Here is a 22,538-nt window from a genome sequence, read left to right as displayed (position 1 = left end):
ACATTAAAAGTCAACTAACAAAATGATCACTAATGTCAAAATAAATTTTATTAGTTAGGTTTAAAATACTTTGTTTTAATTTGGTGGGATAGATATTGTTGATGTCAAATTTAGGCTATTTCGAATTCCACCAAATTCACACCAAATGAAGAAACGGGAACAAACGTAGATCATAGCATTGAACACCAGTGTGGTGCTAGCCAAACAGACTCCGATACCTAAGTCAGTATCGGATATAGCCAAGTATGGAAAGTAGGCTTCTTTAACATACATCTATGGTTTTGTCTAACATTCTATTTATAGAAGTCTAATCCTGACGCTCCTAGAAAATCATGTCTTCTAGGTTTGTGCATTTTATTGTGGGCCATCGATCGAATCGAGGAGTTGTTGGCCTGTTTGGGATCTCACCAAGACGGGATAGGTTTGGGTCGAGCTGCACATAATAGTTGAACTGGTCAATGCCGATTCATGGTCGGCCTTGGTCGATCTGGGTCGCTCGACCTCTATATGGAGGGTTCTGAATTCCTGCTTGGTTTGTATATTTTGACCTTCTTCACCTTTTATCCAACTTAGGTCTCTTTTCGTTTTGTTGGATCTCATTTGACCTGTCTATAATAGATTTACCGCCCATTAAATTAGAAAAAAAAATTGTTCATTTGTAATGCTAATCCTGACCAATTTGAGAAAAGGTTAATATATGGATTGAAACATATATTGAATAATGCTTAACTACTCTTTTAGTTGATGGTGTGTATTTATAGCGACTAAAAAGTTTTAGTATTATTCACGTTTCTATTAAATATAATAGAAATAAACCACGAAAAATACGTCATATCAGTCAATCAGAGCATACACGGGTGTCCACGGGTAAAGACACGTGTATCCAACCATGAAGTTGAGAGTTCAAATTCCCACCCCCACATATTGTACTAAAAAAAATACGCCACATAAGAAAGTTAATAGTAGATTATTATAGAAATATTCATTTTAGTTATTGTAATTTTAACTTTTGTTCATTTTAATTATTGTACTTTCAAAATATCCGTTTTGATCTTTGTTTTATGGCTACAATTGCGATGAATTTAGTAGGTGAAATGTCATACTAAAAATAAAAATGAAGAGACTAAAATAATCAATTTTTAAATTTATATCCACCAAAAAAGAAAATATAAAAATATAAAAACTAAAATGAATAAAAGTTGAAAATTAATGTTCAATCTTTCAAAAATACAAAAACTAAAAAGAATTAAAGTCCCGAAGTACATGGACCAAACTAAAATACTTGATCCGATTGGAGAAAAATTTTCATACTATAAAAATATGAATACTCCTCCATTCATGAGTCTACTAATGTTAAAAATGATTTATAAAAACAAAATCATAACTCGAACAAAAGAGTATGAGATTCTCTCAAATCATAGTTTCACAACGCTGAGACAAGTCAATCTGAGCATAGCTATTTCCGACCAGAAGGTAGTAATCCGAAAGAAAAGAACGGTTAGACAAAGCCCACTCTCCCGAGTACGCGTGGAGTTTAGTCGTCGTTGAGGTAGAGAAAAGTCAACAACGTCTGCTGTGTGATATGGTTGCTGTCGATGGCTGTGCTCTGATGTGAAGGAAACGCCAAAAATATTAGTAAATTGCAAGCGCCAACCAACCGCCACAATGCCCTCCCCTCCCTCTCCCTTTCATCATTTTCCCCCATTTTCAATCTCCCTCCCATTTTCTTCCCCACCCTCAATTTTTCCACTCCCCCATCCTTCTTCTTCTTCCACCCTCCCTCTGCTTCTTTCAATTCGAAGGGTTTTCTTCAGTTCCACTGGGTTTGTGTTCAATTTTTGGAATGTGAATTGGGTTTTTGTGATTGTGGCTTGTGGGTTGAAACTGGGCAGGATTTCGTTCTTTGCTTGTGATGGTGTTTGGGAGCTAATAGCAAGATGCCCATGAGGAGAAATCGTGCGTATGTTTTTCTGCTGTCGTTTTGCTGCTCCATGCTCCTTGCTGCTGCTGCAACCACAGAGCCATCAGATGGTAAATTTGCATACTGTTCTTGGTTGGTTTAAGTTGAGTGACTATGGCTAGTTTTAGTTTTGCAATGGTCTCGGTAACTTTGTTCCATTTCCTTTGCAATTTGTTTAATTTTCCATGTATGTCTAGGAGGAGGAGTGGAGTACTTGTGGACTCCTCTGCTTGCTTCATTAGTAAACAACTTTGTAATCCCAGAACTATTTATGGAACTCTCTAAGATTTCTTTCCCGTTTCTTTTCTTCTCTGGGATGATGGGACCCTTGATTTGATACTCATGCAACTACTTCATATATTGAGTGTATCATAACGTTGCATTGAAGACGACTGTAGAATTTTATAGACACCAAGTTGCTGCTTCAAACTACTGTTCCATTAACTGCTTTACAAAATGATTTTTCTGTTAAAGACTGTTCAGTGGCATGGCATATCATTTAGAGTTAAATATTTTTTGAGTCTCCTTATCTTAACTTATGATTTGTCTGTCTGCAGTTAAAGCATTGCTAGCAGTAAAGGGGAGTCTAATTGATTCTATGGGCCGTCTTAAGAATTGGAATATGGGAGATCCTTGCACAAGTAATTGGACTGGAGTAGTATGCGACTATTCCGATGGAGCGGTCGGGAACTTACGTGTCAAAGAACTGTATGTTTTCTCTAGAACTCTATCCCCTTCCTTTGTTTTCTCTTTATTTTCCCCCTACCTAAGTTAAAACAGTTAGATCAAGGAGAAACTCACAAATTTTAAAATATAATCAGTGACCATTATGAGCGTATAATGGCTGAAATAATATTCTTTGTTTGATAACACTCAGATATGTAGGTTTGGCAGTATATTATATTTGCATTTTTCCCCTTTTTTTGTTGCAGCCAGCTATTGAATATGAACCTATCTGGAAACTTGGCCCCTGAGATTGGCCAATTGTCGGGACTCGAGAAGTTGTGAGTAGTTGACAATGAAATTGACATCTTAAAGAAAATTCCATTATTCAATTTTATACTTCCCTTGACATTCTTTCTGGTAATGATAATTTTTTTCTATTGGTTTCTCCTGGAAGAGATTTCATGTGGAATAACCTAACTGGTTCAATTCCAAAGGAGATTGGCAGTATTAGGTCGCTGAAACTCTTGTAAGTTAATCTCACTTATTTCTTCTTGTTTATTTCCTTCACCTGCTTGTGTACACTTTTCCTCCCTTCATAAGAGAAATTTTGTAATTTAACTACATTCTTCTTATTATTACTGCAGCAAGAGAACCTACATGATCTCAACTTTTTCATAATTATCCTTTTTTTTATTTAATTACCAACACCTGGGGCTTGTTTCTGTTCTTATACTTGTTGAGAGACTTGGTTTGTTCATTGTGAGAGAGAGAGATCACTCATGAATTTAGGGTTGAATGTGTTAGTAAAAGAGGGTATATTTGTATAGTGGAGTAAAATTACTACTTTTTTTCATGTTGGGTTCTTCTAATAGTTTGATGTTTGTGGTGTTACAGACTCTTAAATGGAAATAAACTATCTGGTCCTCTTCCAGATGAGCTTGGTAATCTTACAAACCTCAACAGATTTCAAATAGATGAGAATCAAATTTCAGGGCATATACCAAAATCATTTGCTAACTTGATCAGCGTGAAGCACTTGTAAGTGGGTCTTCATCTATTTTCATTTTAAGTTGACCAAAAGAATAGTTTTTTGTTTTATTCATTTTCCCATTTCTTCATTTACTTTGCAGCCACTTCAATAACAACTCACTTAGTGGTCAAATTCCATCTGAGCTTTCCAAATTACAAAATCTTCTTCATTTGTGAGTATTTAGGTTCCGAGAAATGTACAGAGGTGATCGATAAATTGTTTCTTGTCCAAAAATGTGTGTGTATATGGAAGTGATTGAGAGGGCACACTTCCAATGATTTTTTTTTTCTTTTCTCTTTACAGGCTTTTAGATAACAATAACTTGGCAGGTTCTCTGCCACCAGAACTTCCAACTTTGCAAACTCTACGCATTCTGTAAGTTCTCCTTGATTATGCAGACAAGTAGCTTATAGTATCTTCAAAAAAATTTGTTTTCTTTCACTTTTTGTCTGCTTTCTGTACAATTATATTAAGACTCATTGTTGGTCCATGGGGCCAGGGTAATTTTTCTTTTTATGAGAAACCAACTTTTATTAAGAGGAATGAAATTGCGAAGAGACTGTACAAAAACACAGGCTTAGAGAACACTAATAGGTTGACACATTGCAAAAATGCGAATCCAATTGTTAAAATAAAAATCACAAATACCCTATACATAGATCAACAGTGAGGCATCTAAGTGCAGTGCTCCAAATCTCTTCCCACAAACTTCAACATCATAAAACATTATCCTGTTAAGAAATTGGCTGGCCACAAATGCTTCCATTTTCCATAAAAAGAGAATACAAAAGGACGTCCTTCATCATTGCTCTACAATTCCTTTGAAGGACCTAAGAGTATAAGACAACCCAAGACCAAATATTCACAGTGAACAGACACCTCCAGAAAATCTAATCAATATCCTCAGATACCTGTTCGCAAAATGCACATCAATGGGGTTCAGCATCAAGGAAGAAGATTTCTGTGTTAAATAAGTGGGAAAGGGAAGATCTCCGGGTCTAGGTAAATTAATGAGTAGCTTTCATATATAAAAAAAGCAAGCTATTTGGTTTGAGCGTGGAGGATATTCTTTGTATGTTGTTATGGGAATGCAGTAGTGTATTATTTGTAAATGAGTGTTGGAGGATATGAATCATATTTTGTTTAGATGCCACTTTGTCACGAAGATGTGGGATAGGCTTTGAGACCTTTTGTGCTTGTATGGCTCCGAATAGCGGATGATGCTTTATGATGGACTTGGTACTTCAGCATCTGTTGTTCCATGGTAGACTAGAGGAAGAGTTCTCCGGAAGACCCTTTTTTTCTTTGTATGGAATATTTGGGTAACAAGTGAGAATTGTTAAGGATGTGGATGGATATTGGGTGCAGGTTTGGGGTTTGGGTTGCTTTAATACCTCCATTTAGGGGTGCACAAGCAACCCTTTTTTTTTTTTGGGATAACAGGGAGTCGGAGTTTTGGTCCCCTACACCCAAAGGCACCCATGCCCACCCCAAGGCCCGGACCTAGGAGTCATGTGCACAAGCAATTTTACTTTACTTTAGTTTTAAAAATTCTATTTTGTTGTTGATTCTTAACATTTTTTTTTAATTATTAATTTTAGGCTTATTTTTGTTTTGGGCTTGTATTTTTGTATGACTTGACACAGAATCTGGTTTTCTAATTTAAAGGAAAAAAATCACCATCTTGGTAATTGTTAATATTTCGTCCAGTTTTTTCAGTTTCTTAGTCAACTTACCTGCTGAGGAATTTAACCAACATACATAATGTTCCTTTTTTGTTTTTGGTTATATTCTAATCTCTACACTGCCCTTCTTGGCAGGCAACTTGATAACAACAACTTCGAAGGTGAAATTCCAGCATCTTATGAAAACTTTTCTACATTGGTGAAATTGTAAGTGTTACTTACATGGTGTTCCTCTCGGTTTTCACTTTCCATGCTATTCATTTTTTATATTTCTGCAATAGAACGACTCTAAATTCTAATGGTGTTCATAATTTTCCCTCTATGAAAAAGGATACATGTTAACTTTGACATGCATGCCTTTTAACATCAATCATGCTCTTTGTTTGTCCTTGCCTTACCCACTATAAAGTTATTAGCATGATGGTGATCTATTAAGATTTGAATATCTTATTATTGTATTTTCCACAAATATATATGCTTTGGAATGTAAATCATGAAGATTTTTCCAAATAAGCAATTGGCTCCATGAATCTTCTTGAATGGTACTAATGCTTTTCTCTACCACCATTATGGTTCTGGCAGAAGTCTTAGGAATTGCAGCTTGGGAGGACCGATTCCTGATTTTAGCAAGATTCCAAATCTCAGTTACTTGTAAGTTACAGGACCTCTATATGGGTTTACTTTGTTTCATTAAATATTTTATTTTCATTCTCTTTTTGGCTAATGATCATAGCTATGATATTTGTTACTTTCTTTTTTCCACAGGGATCTTAGCTGGAATCATTTTACTGGACCGATACCGCCATATAACCTCTCTTCTGAAATGACAACAATGTATGTCAATGACTAGTGTTGAATTATCATATTTGCATTTATTTTCATATTAGGCTTTCAGTTCGTTGGAATCATAACCTAATATTGAATAACGCATTTTTACGAAAGTACCATGGTCAACCACACACAGACATTCATTTAAATTTAATGCAAAATTACGAATTGCCTGGAGATTTTCTCATGCTTAGCAAATCCATTGATGCTGTAGAATTCTGTCGCATAACCAGCTGAATGGATCCATACCCAGCAGTTTCTCCGATCTTCCTGTCCTCCAGAAACTGTAAGATCGTTTTTGATTTACACGTGGTTTTACAAATGTTAGCATGAAAAAGTGGCAATGACTGTTCGTTTTTGATCGTTTTTGATCCATACAAATGTTTATCAAAGCATCTTATTTACATTTTTCATTTCAGTGATTTAATAATTCAGCATTTTCTTGCTGCGTTCACTTGATATATTCTTGTCAATGACTGTTCCTTGCAGGTCACTTGAGAACAACTCTCTGAATGGTTCTGTACCTTCTTCACTATGGGAGAAAATGTCCTTCAATTCAAGTGCTCGACTTACACTGTAAATCCTTGAACAAAAAAATAGGATAGGAATTTGAGACTTTCTTGGAGTTCCCTTCCTTTTTCTTTAAGCATAAAAGGCTGTCCTTTATGGAGTGAGATCTGATGACGTTTTTATTTTGGGAGTAAATTTGTTCATGATTTATGAATGATCACCTCTCTTTCTTTTTTATGCAGTGATCTTCAGAACAACGCGTTTTCGAACATTTCTGGAAGCACAAACCCTCCAGCTAATGTCACCCTAAGGTATACATTTTATTCATGCAGGTTCTTTCACTGGCTTTGATCTACCCCATTTTTTCCTTTCATCTTATGCATCCTACTCCATAGACGGCTTTCCTTTCCTCCACTCTCCACTTTTGCAATTACAAATACTTTCATGCCCTTCAGTGATGAAAGCTTTTTCTTTGATTTTAGATTATATTTTTTAGGCATGAATCTGTATGCATTGGCCGCATCAAACTGTGGGTACTATCATAGGAAAGTACTGTTAACAGGCTCTGTTCAGTATCTTTTTCGTCAGAAATTTAGCTGATGTCTTATACACACACTCAACTATATATTGTAAATGTATGTCGGTATTTTTCTTTTCTATAATTTCTCACGCAAAATGCAAGTTTCTGCAGACTGCATGTATTATATGCACACATGGAATTCAAATGTCTGAGTTGTTACGTTACTGCCTTGTTGGTAACCATATTTGCTAGGTTAAAACTTGAAAGAGTTCTTTCTATAATCCTCATTCAACTATATTTCGTTCTGTAGGCTTGAAGGAAATCCAATCTGCAAAAATTTAAGTGGAAAAAAGTCTAACCAGTTCTGTGCATCTAAAATTGTAGAGGATGGGATGCATAGAGGATTAGGCAATGAAACATGTCCAGTTAAAGGTTGCCCAACAGATAGTTTTTTTGAATATGTGCCAGATTCTCCTTCATGCTTTTGTGCATCACCCCTTGGGATCGGATATAGGCTGAAGAGTCCAAGTTTTTCTTACCTTCCCCCATACGTATTTTCATTTCAAGCATATCTGACAAGGGAAATCAGTTTGGATAAGCATCAATTGTTGATCGATTCATACGATTGGGAAGGATCTCGCCTGAGGATGTATCTGAAGATTTTTCCATCATTTGATAGCGGTACTCATATGTTGAATGGAAGTGAGGTGATTCGAATTACAGAAAAGTTTATGTCATGGAATTTTTCTCGAGAAGACTTCTTTGGCCCATACGAGCTTCTCAACTTCACGCTCCCTGGCCCTTTTCAGACTGGTATGTGTTCCTTCTAAATAATGATGAGTATACTTATACCAACAATCGTGTTGACTGGCCTTGTGATTTAATTATTAGTATATTGTGAACATTTATTTTCTTGTATACTGGAGTCCTTGGTGGTTGAACATTTTTTCTAGACACTATTAATTGCTTGAAACTGAGTTTTTTTTTTTTTGGCTGTCTATATTTGAATTTAACCGTACAAGTTCATCAGTGCAGTCATTTTCCAGAAACAGAAGACAGGCATTGGTGCGGGCATCTTGGCAGCCATTATAGTTGGGTCCATTGCCTGTGTTCTCTTAATCGTAGCGGTAACCATACTTCTGTTCATTAGGCGATCCAGTTACCGTCACAACTCATCAAGGAAAAACTTCTGTAAGTATGGTAGAACAGACGGTTAAATTAAAATCTGATAACTATCACATAAAGTGCTCTGAAATTTTCAATCGTTGCAGCTTCTAAGATTGGTCTCAAAATTGATGGTGTAAAAGCATTTTCTTTCAAGGAAATGCAATCAGCTACTGGAAGTTTTAACCGCTCAACTCAAGTTGGCCAAGGAGGTTATGGCAAAGTCTATAAAGGCATATTGTCAGATAATTCAGTTGTAGCCATCAAGCGTGCAGAAGAAGGATCCTTACAAGGCCAAAAGGAATTTTTGACAGAGATACAACTCTTATCGAGATTACATCACCGAAACTTAGTTTCCCTAATCGGATATTGCGACGAAGAAGGGGAGCAGGTATGTTGGCCTCCTTTCTTGATTTTATTGAGGTCCTAGGATATTGTTCTTTTTTGGGGGGTCAAGCATTCATCTAATCATCAATTTTAAACTCGATAAGATTCTTTCAAGAGTCCTATGAATTGAAGGCAGAGTTGGTGTCTGACACTTATACTTGGCCCTTTTTAACGTATCCACCCTACCTAGGTGATAACCTGGTTTCAGAAATGTAACTTATTCTGATTGGCAGTGGCACATGCACCAGGAAGATGTAGCTATGCTTTTCATTGATTTTCAGGGTGATTTATTTTGTTCTATGTCTTTCTACAGATGCTGGTTTACGAGTTTATGCCGAATGGAACTTTGCGGGACTGGCTTTCTGGTTTTGGACTTTCTGGTATTGGTCTCAGCAAACAAATTCTCTTGCACCTAACATATTAGTTGCATCATTAACTTCTACTGTTCTATGGCAGCCAAAACTACAGCTACAGTAAACCTGAACTTTCTTATGAGACTACAAATTGCACTGGGTTCAGCAAAAGGCATACTGTATCTCCATACTGAAGCAAATCCTCCTATATATCACCGCGACATCAAAGCTAGAAACATACTCCTTGATGCCAAGCTCACTGCCAAAGTGGCTGATTTTGGATTGTCGCGTCTTGCTCCTGATCTCGATTACGAAGGGGCTGTTCCTGGACATATATCTACTGTTGTGAAGGGTACCCCGGTAAGTTTATATTGACAACCATGGTCAACATAAAGCGTCTGAAACCCTAAACCCTATGGGAACGTTCTATGATGTTTTCTAGTGTAGCTTTTGGCTTCGGTTCATTTTCAAACCGTCCATTTTTTTCCTTGTAACTTTTATTTATTTTAGTCTATGTACCTTCAAAAGGTTCATTTTGGTTCCGGTACTTTTAAAAAAGGATCATTTTGGTCCCTTCACTTTCATTTTTATCGCTTTCTTTTGATCACAATTTTAACTTAACACTTCATTCACTCAATTTTTTTTAGACATAAATTTGTATTAAAGGGTTTCCATTTTTCTAATATTTGTGTTTAAATTTTGCAAATAGTGACCAAAATAGTCACATTTTGAAAGTACAAGGACTAAAACGAATAGTTTGAAAGTATAAAAGACTAAAATGAACAAACGTCGAAAGTATAAGGATCAAAATAAATATCTTGAAAGTATAGGGACCAAAACGAATCAAAGTTGAAGGGACACCAAGATAGTATTTAAACCTATTTAAAATAACAAAACTGCAGTTTCAATTCCTCTTCATTCAAATCAAGTCTTGCCTTATAGTACAAAATATTCAGAATTCCAAGTTGTTTCTTAGCTTTTTTAAGTGTTCTGTGTATGATGCAGGGTTATCTTGATCCAGAGTACTTTTTAACCCATAAATTGACAGACAAGAGTGATGTTTATAGCCTTGGAGTGGTGTTTTTGGAGCTCTTGACGGGCATGCACCCTATTTCACACGGCAAAAACATCGTTCGTGAGGTATATTTCTTCTTCACAATTTGTCTTCTACACTTCATTTTCTTACTTAAAACTGTCAAAGGTATTTTGTAATTTTCTTACTTAAAACTGTCAAAGGTATTTGGTAAAAGATTAAGTTTACTGTAACTCATCAGCTTAAGCTTTTGGGTTGATCGGTGATTTAACAAAATATTTTGTGCTTGCCAACATGGCCATCAATTGGTTTGTCAAATTGCATTAGCCTTAGCTACTTTATTTTCTTTAACCGTCCTTTTTTTTTGGGTTAAATTACAATTGTGATCCTCCTACTTTGTTACTTCTATCATTTTAGCCGTTTATTTTCTAAATGCATCAATTTAGTCCTCATCCTTCATTATCTAATCATATAGTCATTGAAAACTATATCGCTCATATAAAAATTGACATAGTGCGTTGATATGTCACATTCAAACTTTAAAAGTGGTTTCATGCTAGTTTCCATGTCGTGTCATATCATCTTTTTTAAACTACTTAACCAGATAGTTAGTGGCAAGTACTAAGTAGATACATTTATAAAATCACAAGAACTGAAATGAAACCAATGAAGATATAGATTTCAAAAGTAAAAGCACAATTTTTATTTAGTGTGCTTTCATGTTGTGGTTCCTTTGAAAGCTTCGTAACTTTTTACCATCTCAATGAAAAGTTTGTTTTAGTTTTAAAAAACAGAGGGAAAAATGTGTAGCTTGGCATTAAAGGCACCTACTCCTTCTCTTGAAGTCGGAGCTTTAAATCTCAAGACCACCGAAAGCTTTAAAGTGTGTGAACTAAAGTCTAAAACTAACCTGTTATTTTGACATGTCAGGTAAAATTGGCACATCAACTGGGAACAGTTCTTTCCATTGTAGACACTAGGTTGGGTTCTTTTGCACCGGAGTGTTTAGAGAGGTTTGTCGCTTTGGCTCTCAGTTGTTGCCACGACAAGCCAGAAGAGCGGCCATCAATGCGGGTCGTGGTGAGGGAGCTAGAGAACATACTAAACATGATGCCTGATGATGGCAGCACCTCGTATTCGGACTTATCCCCAAAATCAAGCACCAGAGTTCCGTCCTCACCAACATCATCATCCTGCATCACCCATGAACAGTTTGCATCGGGAAGCATTTCGGGAAGCGATCTCGTCAGCGGCATCGTGCCAACCATCAGACCTCGCTGATATTTGGTTTCGCTTCTGCTTAAACATCATGGTGTGTGCCTGCTTGATGCTTGGTTGTAACTTGTAACTAAACTATGTTCTTGCAAATTCCCCATATGTTTAGCTAATGTTTCTGATAACAAAGTAGGATGGATGAAAATTGGACTCTTCAAACTATGAAGAGATTTACTTCTTACTTCAACTCAGTATATAATATATACACAAATTTTTTTTTTTATATAGAAAAGGCTATGGAGGTGGGAAATTTGAATTCTTGATGGATGCTTCAAATTGAGTCTATTTTATCAATGAGTTGTCGAATACATAGATGGCAAATCTATGATATATGGTGAAGGTTAAAGCTTAAAATCAAGTTTCATAAAGCAATATAGGATGTCTTTTTTGCTTTCAGAAAAAGCGTACATGTGAGTATCTGGAGAAGCTGATTTTTTTAGTTTTATTTTATCAACATTCAAACTAAAAGCTCTTGTTTTCCTACAATCTTAAAATTTCAAAGCTCAATCGAGAACTACAATAGAAGAGTCACGTTCTATTATCATCGTAAGAAAACTCGTGATTTGATACATCTCACCATCTAATACAAAATGGAGGTTAAGAATCAAAAAATAATACTAGATTCACAAGCAAGAATCTAACCCGAACATAGGTAAAAGGTTGGAGGGAGATCTCTCTCCTAATTTTATTAGGTACACTAGCCATTAGATTAAATTTATGTAGTTAGTTTATTAAATTTAATAAAAAACCATAAATGAACTCATTTATAGTTATTAAATTTGTGGAGTTGACCTAAGATTATAAAATTGAATGAAACAACATTTTAAAAGTTGCAAGAGTCTTGAAAATTGAATACTAAAAAGTAGAAATGGCAAGAAAAAAAATCTACATTTTAATCTTTGTTTTTTGGATACAATTTATCAAATTTAAGGATAAATTGGGACAAAATAAGGATAAACTTTTTAGTATATTTTATATGTTGAAATGGTAAATTGATCAGAAATATTTAATAAATCTCTAAAATTTTAACTTAAATTTTTAATTTTATATTTAATATATGTTTGATTACATTTTTAAAGTTCAAATATCTTTCTTTAAAAAAAATAATAATAAAATTCAAATATCTATTCAAAACTAATAAAATTTGAAAGATATATTAAACCTTTTTTTTTAACTCAACTCTGAAAATGTAATAAACTATCCTAAATAATTTTAAACATTCAACATCTATTAAATACTTTTTAATTTATGAAATTATTCGACACAATATTAAGATTCAGAAACCAAATCAATAATTCAATTAAAAGAAATTAATAACTAAATTGGTAATACTTGGCAGGCTAGCATTTTAGCTCCTGTCATTGATATAGTCTGCTTGAAATTTATTTTCACAAATTAGTTATTACATTTTATTTCGTTTATGAAATATGTGATGTTTCTTTTATTATTTGTCTGTTTTATTAGTTGTATTGTTGACTTTCTTGTTAGTGTTCCTATCGTTTCATTGACAAGTCTTTTTATTTTATTTATGTCTTAATTACAGATGGTGAGATCAACTTTTTTTCTTACAATATATTTTTTCTAATATAATAACATGTGGAGGCAAGAATTCAAACCCGACCAAAAGGCGGTGAAATAGTTTAACCTCAAAAAAAAATCTAAAAAAAGAAAAGACAATGTAAATGGGAGACAGATGGAATATAGTTTGTCTGTATTCTTCCGTTGACTAAATAACCAAACACAAAACAGTGACTCAAAGTCGTCTGTTTTGCTCCAAAACAATGTGCTCTTTTCTCTCTCTTCCCATTTTCTATTTGTTCCAATTCTAATTTTTTTTCCACCTATATTCATATTCATTAATTTCTATTTTACCCTTTTAAATTTTGAATATTTTATTTTGGTATCTCATATTTCAAAATTTTTTTTGAAATCCCTAATTTTGTTAGGGTAGTTTTAAATGGTTTTCGTATAAAATTCATATATTAAAATATAATAGTTGAAATATTGAGTTTAGAATCCAATTAGAAGAAAAGTTCAAGGTTTTAATCTTTAAACTTTATAACTGTTTTTAAGTATGTTTCTGTTTTGGTTAAATGTTATTAATATTAGTGGTCTCCATTATGTCTTTATTTAATAGATATATTAGTGGTCTTTCTATTTTCGATTTTAGTTAATTTTTTTGTCTCTGTATTTTTAAAATATCTATTTTGATTCAGGTATTTTTTCACTTCGGTTCATTTTAATACCAGTTCGAAATATTCATTTTGATCATTCAAAAGTGACCATTTCGATATTTTATTTTCATTTCTCTCATTTCAATTATAATTTTAACCTGATATTTTACTCATTAAATTTTTTCAAATGTAGTCATGATTTGTGTTAAAAAAGTTTCTATTGTTTATTAAAATTGTTATATTTTTGCAAATAGAGACTAAATTGATCCATTTTTAAAAGTACAAATACCAAAACGTAACGAACGCTTTTAAAATATAAGGACAAAAATGAACAAAAATTGAAAGTACGTTAACTAAAATGAATCGAAGTTGAAAATATAAAGATTAAAATTAACGTTTTAAAGGTACATTGAATAAAATAACAAAGTCGGATCAAAATAATATTTAAACCAAAATATAATCTAAAATTTAGGGAAGTAAAGGATATATTTTAAAATATAGGGACTAAAAAATAAATTATATAATTAAAGCAAAGTTGGAATTTTTATTTTACTTCCGTTTTAAGATCGGCGGTGAGGTAAGGCTTCCTATTATTCCTTCCACCAACCACCTTCGCCTAAGTCTTGAGAGGTGGGGAGCGCCTTTTTTTTTTCCGCAATTTGTCATTGTAAGTTCAATTTCTCTTCCAATTCTACTTCTTGTCAATTCCCCGTCTTTGATTTCGCTGTAATTTCCACTTTCCATGTCTGTTCTTGTTTCAATTTCGACTTTTTAGGGTTCTATTCGCATTGTGTTGTTGTTCATTGCCTTCAATTTCGTTCAAGATTGCGTCTTGCACCCATTATTTCTTTCTTTCGTTGGTCGTTCTTAAAAGGGTTGTTGCAATTTCGTCTTGAATTGCTTGAAACGCTTCCCTTATGTTGAGAAATTATGTTTTGGGGCTTTGGATCACAGAATTGGTTGATTGTTGTGAAGAACATCTAGCAGTTTGATACACGTTCGATTTTTTTTTTTATTTCAATTTTTTCATCATGAAGGGATTGTTGTTGACTTTGTGGTAAGCGTCAATTTCTTATCCTTTTGTTATTGACCTTCTCATTCTGCCGGCCACTTTCTTTGTATTCTTTAATTTGTATTTTGGAGAAGATTTTTGCGTATTTGTAGGAGATTTGTTGATTTACGGTTCAGAAAATTGGATTGGATATTATTTAGGTGATTCTATCCCAGCACTCTTTGTTGGTGGTTTTAGAAATTATCTCATACCATTCTTCGATTCTTTTGATTGCTCCTCTTTCTTATCTTGGTCTGTCAAGACAGTTGGATCTGCAAATAATATCTCTTATGATATAAAAATGCGCTTCATCGTTTCCCCATTTTCATCATTCACCCGGTGAAAGTGGAGAACATAATCACCATCATGGTCATGTTATTTGAGAAATGTTGCATTTTTTCCCTCTTTTTTGGTTGATAATGCTGCGTTAATTTCTTATTCTAATGATCACTCTCTGATTCAGACCATAGCTGCAAAGGCGTCTCCCTAGTGTTATCTAACAAGAAAGGGTGGTTTTTTAAATTTTGAATAGAAGAAGGATTGTGGTTTCTGGAAGTGTTGTGTTATAAGCTCATTGACTCGGAAGAAGTCAAATACTCTTGTAGGATTGAGGTGAAGTAGTGAAAGACTCTTTGCTTTGTGCCTGTTGACAAACATGTGTTTCTAATTATCCCTGTGAGAAGATACTGTTCATCCACCAAATTCATGAAGTTGTAATCAGTGGGTGAAATATGGATGAGCCAAAAATGACAGTGGGCTTTAAGCAAGTTCTGTTGTTGTCTCTACTCTCCTTGCTGTTCTGTGGTCGTGCTACAGCAGAGTTTGAACGTTCAAATTCACAAAAGCATATATCTGCTCCAGATAGAAATGTAGGAATAAAGGTTATAGATGGCTCTGGTACAGAGAACTTGTATGGTTTTGAGGATGGTAACTACTTACTGAATGAGAGAAAAGGAGGGAGCAGAGTTTCAGTATCAACTGTTGCAGTATTTACATTGGCCATGGCTGCTGCCACTGGTTTAGGCGCTGTTCCATTCTTCTTTGTGGAACTTGATCCGCAGTGGGCTGGTTTATGCAATGGAATGGCTTCTGGGGTGATGTTGGCTGCTAGCTTTGATCTCATACAAGAAGGGCAGGAGCATGGTGCTAGCAATTGGGTTGTAATTGGGATTTTAGCTGGTGGAATTTTTATTTGGCTTTGTAAGAAGGTAATGGCCCTGATCTTTCTAATTAATATATCTTATCCTAGCTCTTTACAGTTTACATTGTAAGTTTGGTTAATTTTTTAATTTGCATGTCAAGAAAAAAGGGTGCAAACTTATTTGAGAAAAGCCAGAAAGTAACTAGTAGGAAGTTCTCTAAATCCAATTTGATGTTTTAAATGGCAATGAGAGTTAAAATTTAAAAATCTAATCAGTACATGTTTTTTTAAACCAAGAAATGAGACCTTTCATTGATGTAATGAAAAGAAACAGTATATTGTGTAGTAAACCCGTGTGTTTAAGCATTATTGTTTAGCTTGTTATCCCGATCGTATGATTACTGCATCAAAATCTCATTTATTCTTTCTATATGTGGATTTTCAGTTTCTTGAACAATATGGAGAAGTGAGTATGTTAGATATAAAAGGTGCAGATGCAACTAAAGTTGTTCTCGTAATTGGGATAATGACTCTTCATTCATTTGGTGAGGGCTCTGGTGTTGGCGTTTCTTTTGCGGGGTCAAAGGGTTTCTCTCAAGGTCTTTTGGTGACGCTAGCTATCGCCGTGCATAACATACCTGAGGGATTAGCTGTAAGCATGGTGCTTGCATCAAGGGGTGTCTCTCCACAGAATGCCTTGTTATGGAGTGTGATTACATCATTACCTCAGGTATTATATATATAAATTGATTAGCTGTTTGCCTCTTGTGTTTCACTTCAAATTGGAAAAAGAATCTGAGATCAATTAAAGAATCATTATACACTGTAAACAAGAATTTATATGTTCAAGTACAATGTCCAGGTTCTATGGTGGGTAGACTGTAGACATTACATAATGAATGCTTATTCTTGGAAGGGATTCTGAAATTTATTTTCAATATCTGTAATTTATTAATCTCAGTTATCTGTTTGTCACCACTATGGATCCTAGTGAATATACAATTTTTATAAACTGTGCTGTTTGAACCGGTAAAGTTATTTTTCGGTAAGTTCTGCTTGATGTAGTAGATGTGCTATTAGCACATCAACTCCGTGGCATGAAAATTATATACTCTCTCCTTTGCTGGAATTATATAATTCAACTCGACTTGATCCTAATCGGTTAAGGCATATATCTCTAACCAAAAGGATGTGTGTTCGAACCCCACCCCCACATGATGTTTTACTCAAAAAATAAATAATATAATTTGAGCCTAACTCTATTGCAATTTAAATGTCTCAGCCTATTGTAGCAGTCCCCTCGTTCATATGTGCTGATGCATTTAATAAGTTCCTTCCCTTTTGTACGGGATTTGCAGCTGGATGTATGATATGGATGGTGGTCGCCGAGGTCCTCCCAGATGCATTTAAGGTAATCCCAGCTCTAAGATTCTCAATTTCATTTTTTTCCTGTCAACCCGGAATGGAATATAGACTGAGAAAATTGAAAGATATAAAATCTATATAGAACTACCCCAAAAGGGATTTAACCATTCTTCTAAATAAAACTACCCGAAGCACCCTAAGAACTTTGGTATGTTTGAAGATATCATCCAAGGGCTTGGGCTGAAGTGAAATTTTCTTTAGATCTCAAGGATACAGAACTTTGGTATGTTTGAAGATATCATCCAAGGGCTTGGGCTGAAGTGAAATTTTCTTTAGATCTCAAGGATACAGAACTTTGGTATGTTTGAAGAGATCATCCAAGGGCTTGGGCTGAAGTGAAATTTTCTTTAGATCTCAAGGATACAGACGTATACAACCTATGGAACAAATCTTGTTCAAGTAAGGTCGTGGGTTGAAGTAAAAACATAATAACTTAAAATATTGTTATCTCTTGGAACCTAGTTTTATTTGTGGGCATTGCCTCCCCATGCGAGAGGGTTTAGCCATGTACATAATGCAAAGAGTGGCTTTTGATACCCCAGTTGTAAAAGGGGGGAAAAGAAAAAAGAACTGATTTCTGGTTAAGAAAAAATATTAAACTATTATTTAACAGTAGCAGGACACCTCAGACAAGTTATGATCACTCTGGTGACATTCATTTTCAATCATCAGCTGTTTGCTTCTCTGATTTCTTTTAATGAAGTTTTAACTGAGATCATAGTGACATGAAACTTTCTTTTCTTTAATAATGTATATGTGAACATCTATTCTATGGCTTGTATACCATTTCTGCTATTTGTCTCAATTTTTATTTGATTACTCCAAAAGGTTTATATGTTAAATTAGAAGTTGGGGGGTGATGGGAATGATGTGAATTAGGTTTGTTGCTATGCAGTTTTTTAACCGCTGGGCTAGTAATTTTGTTTTTCTCTGCTTTATGGCTACAGGAAGCCTCTCCATCACAGGTTGCATCTGCAGCCACACTTTCTGTGGCTTTTATGGAAGCTCTAAGCACATTGTTTCAAAGTTTCACCCATGAATACAAGTGAGTTTGATCCTTCTATTTAAAACATTTTAACCTTAATTTTATTATTTATTTTAATATTTTTTTGGCTTTAGCACCTATCTTTGTGAGTTAAAATTGATTACATACCTGATACCAGGAAAGGACTATTTAAAATGAAGTCTTGGTGTGACAATTGGCATGATGAAAATATCTTTACTGTTAGTTTAACCAGATGAATAATTTAATTATTAACCATACTGAAATTGATGGCAAAAATTTAGTTTTCATAGCTTAGAGGAAATGGGTTCACGCCATATCAATGAGTTTTTTTGGGAATCCGGTGGAGTAAGGTCAACCAATTGTCTCGTGAGATTTGAGATGTGCGCAAGCTAGCTTTTACAAACATTAAGATAGAATAAAAGGCACTGCAGCCTTGCAATTGGAATGTTGGGCAATTTTTCCTCTTTTCTCTTGATTCCTGTGCTTTTTAAATGATGTGAGAACTTTCTATGTGTGATTCTGCTGTTGAGTTCTAAGAATGAGGTCAGGAGCTCCATGCTAATCTGTGTAAAATTTGATTCAACTTTATATTTGTCATTGTTATTTTCTTCAATTGGATTGATTTGATGTTTTTGTGTTTCAGCTCGGAAGATGTTTCTGGCTTCTTCGTTTCCTTACTTTTTGGCGTTGGGCCTCTGCTTGGTGGCCTTGTTCTAGTTGCATTTGCTCTTGCTTTCCATCTTCAGCATGCCCTGCTCATGGGTGCTGCTTCTGGAATTGCTTTCATCCTCGGTGCCTGGCGACCATTACAGCTACTCTTTTCTTCAAAAATGGATTTTATCCCTCTCGTCTCGCTTCTAACGTTAGGAGCTGCATTCATTCACTTCTCGAATTCCAGTCTTTTGAAGCTTGCTGGCCAGAAAAGAGCTTCAGCAAATGATTTACCCGCTGCAGCCAATTTTCCAATAAGTGTGCACACCCTTCAATCTTTCCTATCATGTGGAGCCGTTGCATTTCATGCTTTAGCTGAAGGGTTAGCACTAGGAGTTGCTGCACCGAAAGCTTACGGATTCGGTCGTCACATGGTTCTCCCTGTTTCTCTACACGGCCTCCCTCGGGGCGCAGCAGTTGCTAGTTGTATATTTGGGGCAACCGATAGCTGGCACGGCTCCCTCATGAGCGCTGCCCTAATTGGGTTCGTGGGTCCGATCTCTGCCATCGGAGCAATACTCGCAGGTATCGACTACAGTGGTTTAGATCACGTGATGGTGGTGGCCTGCGGAGGGTTACTTCCAAGCTTCGGAAGTATAATCAAGAGAGCAATGCATTTGGATACACAGAAAAGTAGCAGTGGACTTGTGATAGGTTTGGGGTTTGCCATCTTGTGTTTGATGTGCACCAAGTTGGTCTGCTTGCACACACCTTACTGCAATTCTGCACCCGAGGCTGTTAGATGATGAACGGTAGCACTCGTCTTTGTAATTATTTTGACAGGTCGTCTGCCGCGTGTTGCTCGCAATGGGACGGGATACTTTTCGGGAGGTTGCAGAAGTGAATGAAAAGCACATACCTCAGGTAAGAAAGCAAACTCATGTCTGTGCTTTGCAAGAAAAGAGGGAGAGGGGCAATTCTAATTTCTAAATGTGCATGTTTTTACATTCTTCTTCTATACGATAGGGAGGGAGGGAGGGGATTTTATTTATGTTATTAATGATACCTTAGAAGAAATTGTGGAGATTGGTTTAGGCTGAGTTTTAAATGATAAAACAAACTGCTCTTTTATGACAATCATTTACATTTTTATGTGACTATTATACCATATAATATACATGGCTTGGTATGTAAAAGAATTTAATTTTGTTGGAATTTATCAATAAATTTTGTAATTAAGAAAAAAAACTGCAACTTTTTGTGAGAATGCGTCTTTCGTGCTCGACCTTCTCTAATGAGAAGAAACAGTGCTACTGTTACTACGAGTTAATCAAATTCTTCTTTTTTAATTTCTTACTTTGCTCTAACAATATCGATTATCGACTTGGTGTAATTTGACAAATGAATGGTAAAATGGACCTTTCATTGATTTTCATTAATGACATCACCTTTCCTAGGGACCTACCCAAATTCGTACAATTATGGGTTCACCTACCCTGACTTGTACAATTTGGCAGCATTTAGTAACCTCAACTTTCGATATTCCTTTTTATTGGAGAAAAAAAAAGAGTACTTCAAAACAAAAATTCAGAGTAAGTCTTCAATACCCCTAACCAAAGAAGAAGAACTTTTTGAGCATCAACTCTAACCCAGAAAAGCTGAAGCAAAAAGACATAATTTTGCCTATAAAAACAACTCATGATCATAGCTAACTCAGGAAATAGTAATCCTCAATACTTGGGCTTTATTATTGTTACAAGCAAAGTAAAATTACCTCTTACTCCTTAGTCACACCCACAGATGATGGAGAGCATATATTAACAATAGAGACAAAGCCAAAATGATATATCAACCAAACCAAGTTCTTGCTGAAAGGCCTCAACTCTGAACTCTGATATCTGAATGGATTCATTGATTCCCATTCTCACTTCAACTCCTCATCTTTATCCCCCTCCAACAGCTTCTCTTTCTCATCAGCTGAATCTAACTCCACGGCTGCTGCCTTCGGCTGCTCGATGCTCTGCGAACCCGTCGCTCGAGCGAGGATAACGAACGACACACCCCCTAGAACGTTGTTCAAACATCTCAACACCACCACAGAGCTCTTGAATGCCAGAGGGGGGAGCCCCTTGGCCAACACGAATTCAACCCCGTTCAATGTTTGGTATCTCAAGTTGCTGCTGACGCCCATGTGGATGGCCCAAGTCAAGGCATTCAACAATGTGGGAGGTGCCTTGTTCGGCGTCTCGAATTCGGGATCCATCTTCTTCCTCAGCTTGATCAGGCCATTAGAGAGTGCGGTCCCGACAAGCCCGGCTGCTAGTCCTACTGCAGCGAAGACGGTACCTTTGTAGACGAAGGTTCCCAATCGATCCAAGACGGTGAAGGCACCGGGTTCGAACATGTGACTCGTGGGGCAGCTTGAAAATATTGCAGGAAGCTGCTTGGCTGCTACCCCAGCTGCTGCAGTGGGTGCCAACAGGTACATGAGAGTGAAGTTCAGTATAGATCCAACGACGAGGGTGGAGAAGACGAAATCGAGTTCGTTGAGACCGAAATTTGGGCGGGACGCCATGTCTCCAAGAACACAAGCACTCACACCAACCAATTCTTCCATCAGAACCTTGAAAGGAAACTGTGGATCCGCCGCAACTCTGGATCTCCACCCCTTGAGAAACAATCCCAAAACTCCAAAACTCGATGAATCATCATCCCCATGCGCCCGATCATCGCTCCAGCCACCACTATCGCCACCTCCGCCACCTCCTCCGCCGCGGCCAACACCGTCCCCACCATCACCACCACCAGCAAGAGAGAGTTCAGATTTCGCGAGAAAACTAGGCCTGGTCAAATCCGTATGAAAAAGAGAGAGAGATCGGGTCCGCGATTGAATCACTGATGAATCGGAAAGAAAAGAGAAAGCCGGAGTGTTGTTGTAAGCATGGTTACACGGAACATTATAGTAATTCCTAGGGCGAAGGGAGCAATGTAGCTGAGCCATGGCCGCCATGATCCTACAAAATCCTTATAAAAACCAACCCAATTCCTGCAATCTGAAAAATAAGCAAACCCAACAACACAAACTCAGCCAAAGATCACAATCCACCATGCAAAGAAAAACAAAAAACAACCCAATTCCACAAAATGTTCATCAGATCTGAAACGGGAGAAAGAGGCAATACAGAACAGAGATCACGATCAACATAACATATACGGAAACAAAATGATGGGAAATGAGAATTACCTCAAGACGAGAAGTAAGAAACGGAAACTAAGAAGAACAAAAAGAAGGATGGAGAATTGGGGTAGCTGGAAATGGAAAGGGCATCGGAGGAGCGCGGCGTAGGCGGCGGAAACCGGTCAAAAAACGCCACTGGTGAACAGAGGAATCTATATATAGAGAGGAGAGGCGTCGATCGTCAGCTGTTAAATCTCTGTCTCTCTCTGTAAACCCTAACAAGATTTCGCCGTCAATGGCGAATCATCGTGTTTAGAGTTAATAAATTTTAGATTGAAAAGATGAACAAATCCGACCTTAGCTCAGTTGGTAGAGCGGAGGACTGTAGTAGGTGAAAAACCCTGAAAGCCATCCTTAGGTCGCTGGTTCGAATCCGGCAGGTCGGAATTTTTTCCATCAAAAAGGTTTTTTTTTTTTTTTTTTTTTTTTAAGTCAATGCAA

The 22,538-nt window shown here is 36.1% G+C and overlaps 3 protein-coding genes and 1 non-coding gene across 7 annotated transcripts; 3 read left to right on the top strand and 1 right to left on the bottom strand.

Moving 5' to 3' along the window:
• The first annotated feature begins 1,621 nt into the window (after positions 1-1,621).
• LOC111023149 (Leucine-rich repeat protein kinase family protein) lies at positions 1,622-11,632 on the top strand. 3 transcript variants are annotated; one of them, XM_022300513.2, is made up of 20 exons: positions 1,623-2,031; positions 2,518-2,668; positions 2,897-2,964; positions 3,081-3,152; positions 3,521-3,664; positions 3,757-3,828; positions 3,960-4,031; positions 5,477-5,548; positions 5,924-5,992; positions 6,107-6,175; positions 6,384-6,455; positions 6,659-6,745; positions 6,922-6,990; positions 7,510-8,012; positions 8,235-8,390; positions 8,471-8,754; positions 9,064-9,130; positions 9,207-9,463; positions 10,109-10,243; positions 11,067-11,632. In XM_022300513.2, the coding sequence occupies exons 2-20, from the start codon at positions 2,621-2,623 to the stop codon at positions 11,415-11,417; spliced, it is 2,667 nt and encodes an 888-aa protein (XP_022156205.1). In that variant the 5' UTR covers positions 1,623-2,031; positions 2,518-2,620; the 3' UTR covers positions 11,418-11,632. The 3 variants fall into 3 exon arrangements, with proteins under 3 accessions (XP_087977956.1, XP_022156205.1, XP_022156204.1); XM_022300512.2 differs by having other exon boundaries at positions 2,893-2,964; XM_088121830.1 differs by lacking the exon at positions 3,960-4,031 and having other exon boundaries at positions 1,622-2,031; positions 2,893-2,964.
• A 2,512-nt stretch (positions 11,633-14,144) lies between these two features.
• Positions 14,145-20,063, top strand: LOC111023165 (ZIP metal ion transporter family). 2 transcript variants are annotated; one of them, XM_022300534.2, is made up of 6 exons: positions 14,145-14,252; positions 15,100-15,844; positions 16,223-16,507; positions 17,060-17,188; positions 18,150-18,247; positions 18,852-20,063. In XM_022300534.2, the coding sequence occupies exons 2-6, from the start codon at positions 15,368-15,370 to the stop codon at positions 19,663-19,665; spliced, it is 1,803 nt and encodes a 600-aa protein (XP_022156226.1). In that variant the 5' UTR covers positions 14,145-14,252; positions 15,100-15,367; the 3' UTR covers positions 19,666-20,063. The 2 variants fall into 2 exon arrangements, with proteins under 2 accessions (XP_022156226.1, XP_022156227.1); XM_022300535.2 differs by lacking the exon at positions 14,145-14,252 and adding an exon at positions 14,294-14,642.
• A 455-nt stretch (positions 20,064-20,518) lies between these two features.
• On the bottom strand, positions 20,519-22,334 carry LOC111023180 (alphavirus core family protein (DUF3411)). The gene is made up of 2 exons (XM_022300556.2): positions 22,104-22,334; positions 20,519-21,912 (listed from the first exon to the last, which is right to left on the bottom strand). The coding sequence occupies exon 2, from the start codon at positions 21,867-21,869 to the stop codon at positions 20,784-20,786; it is 1,086 nt and encodes a 361-aa protein (XP_022156248.1). The 5' UTR covers positions 21,870-21,912; positions 22,104-22,334; the 3' UTR covers positions 20,519-20,783.
• Positions 22,335-22,388: 54 nt separating this feature from the next.
• Positions 22,389-22,483, top strand: TRNAY-GUA (transfer RNA tyrosine (anticodon GUA)). Its single transcript has 2 exons — positions 22,389-22,425; positions 22,448-22,483. It is a non-coding gene; the product is annotated as a tRNA-Tyr (tRNA).
• The last annotated feature ends 55 nt before the right edge of the window (positions 22,484-22,538 follow it).

Source organism: Momordica charantia, assembly GCF_013281855.1.
Source record: "Momordica charantia cultivar OHB3-1 chromosome 1 unlocalized genomic scaffold, Mcharantia_2.0 BLBB01000001.1, whole genome shotgun sequence".
Taxonomy (NCBI): Eukaryota; Viridiplantae; Streptophyta; class Magnoliopsida; order Cucurbitales; family Cucurbitaceae; genus Momordica; species Momordica charantia.
Note: the sequence above shows the minus strand (reverse complement) of the source record. Positions and strands in the feature narration are given on the sequence as shown.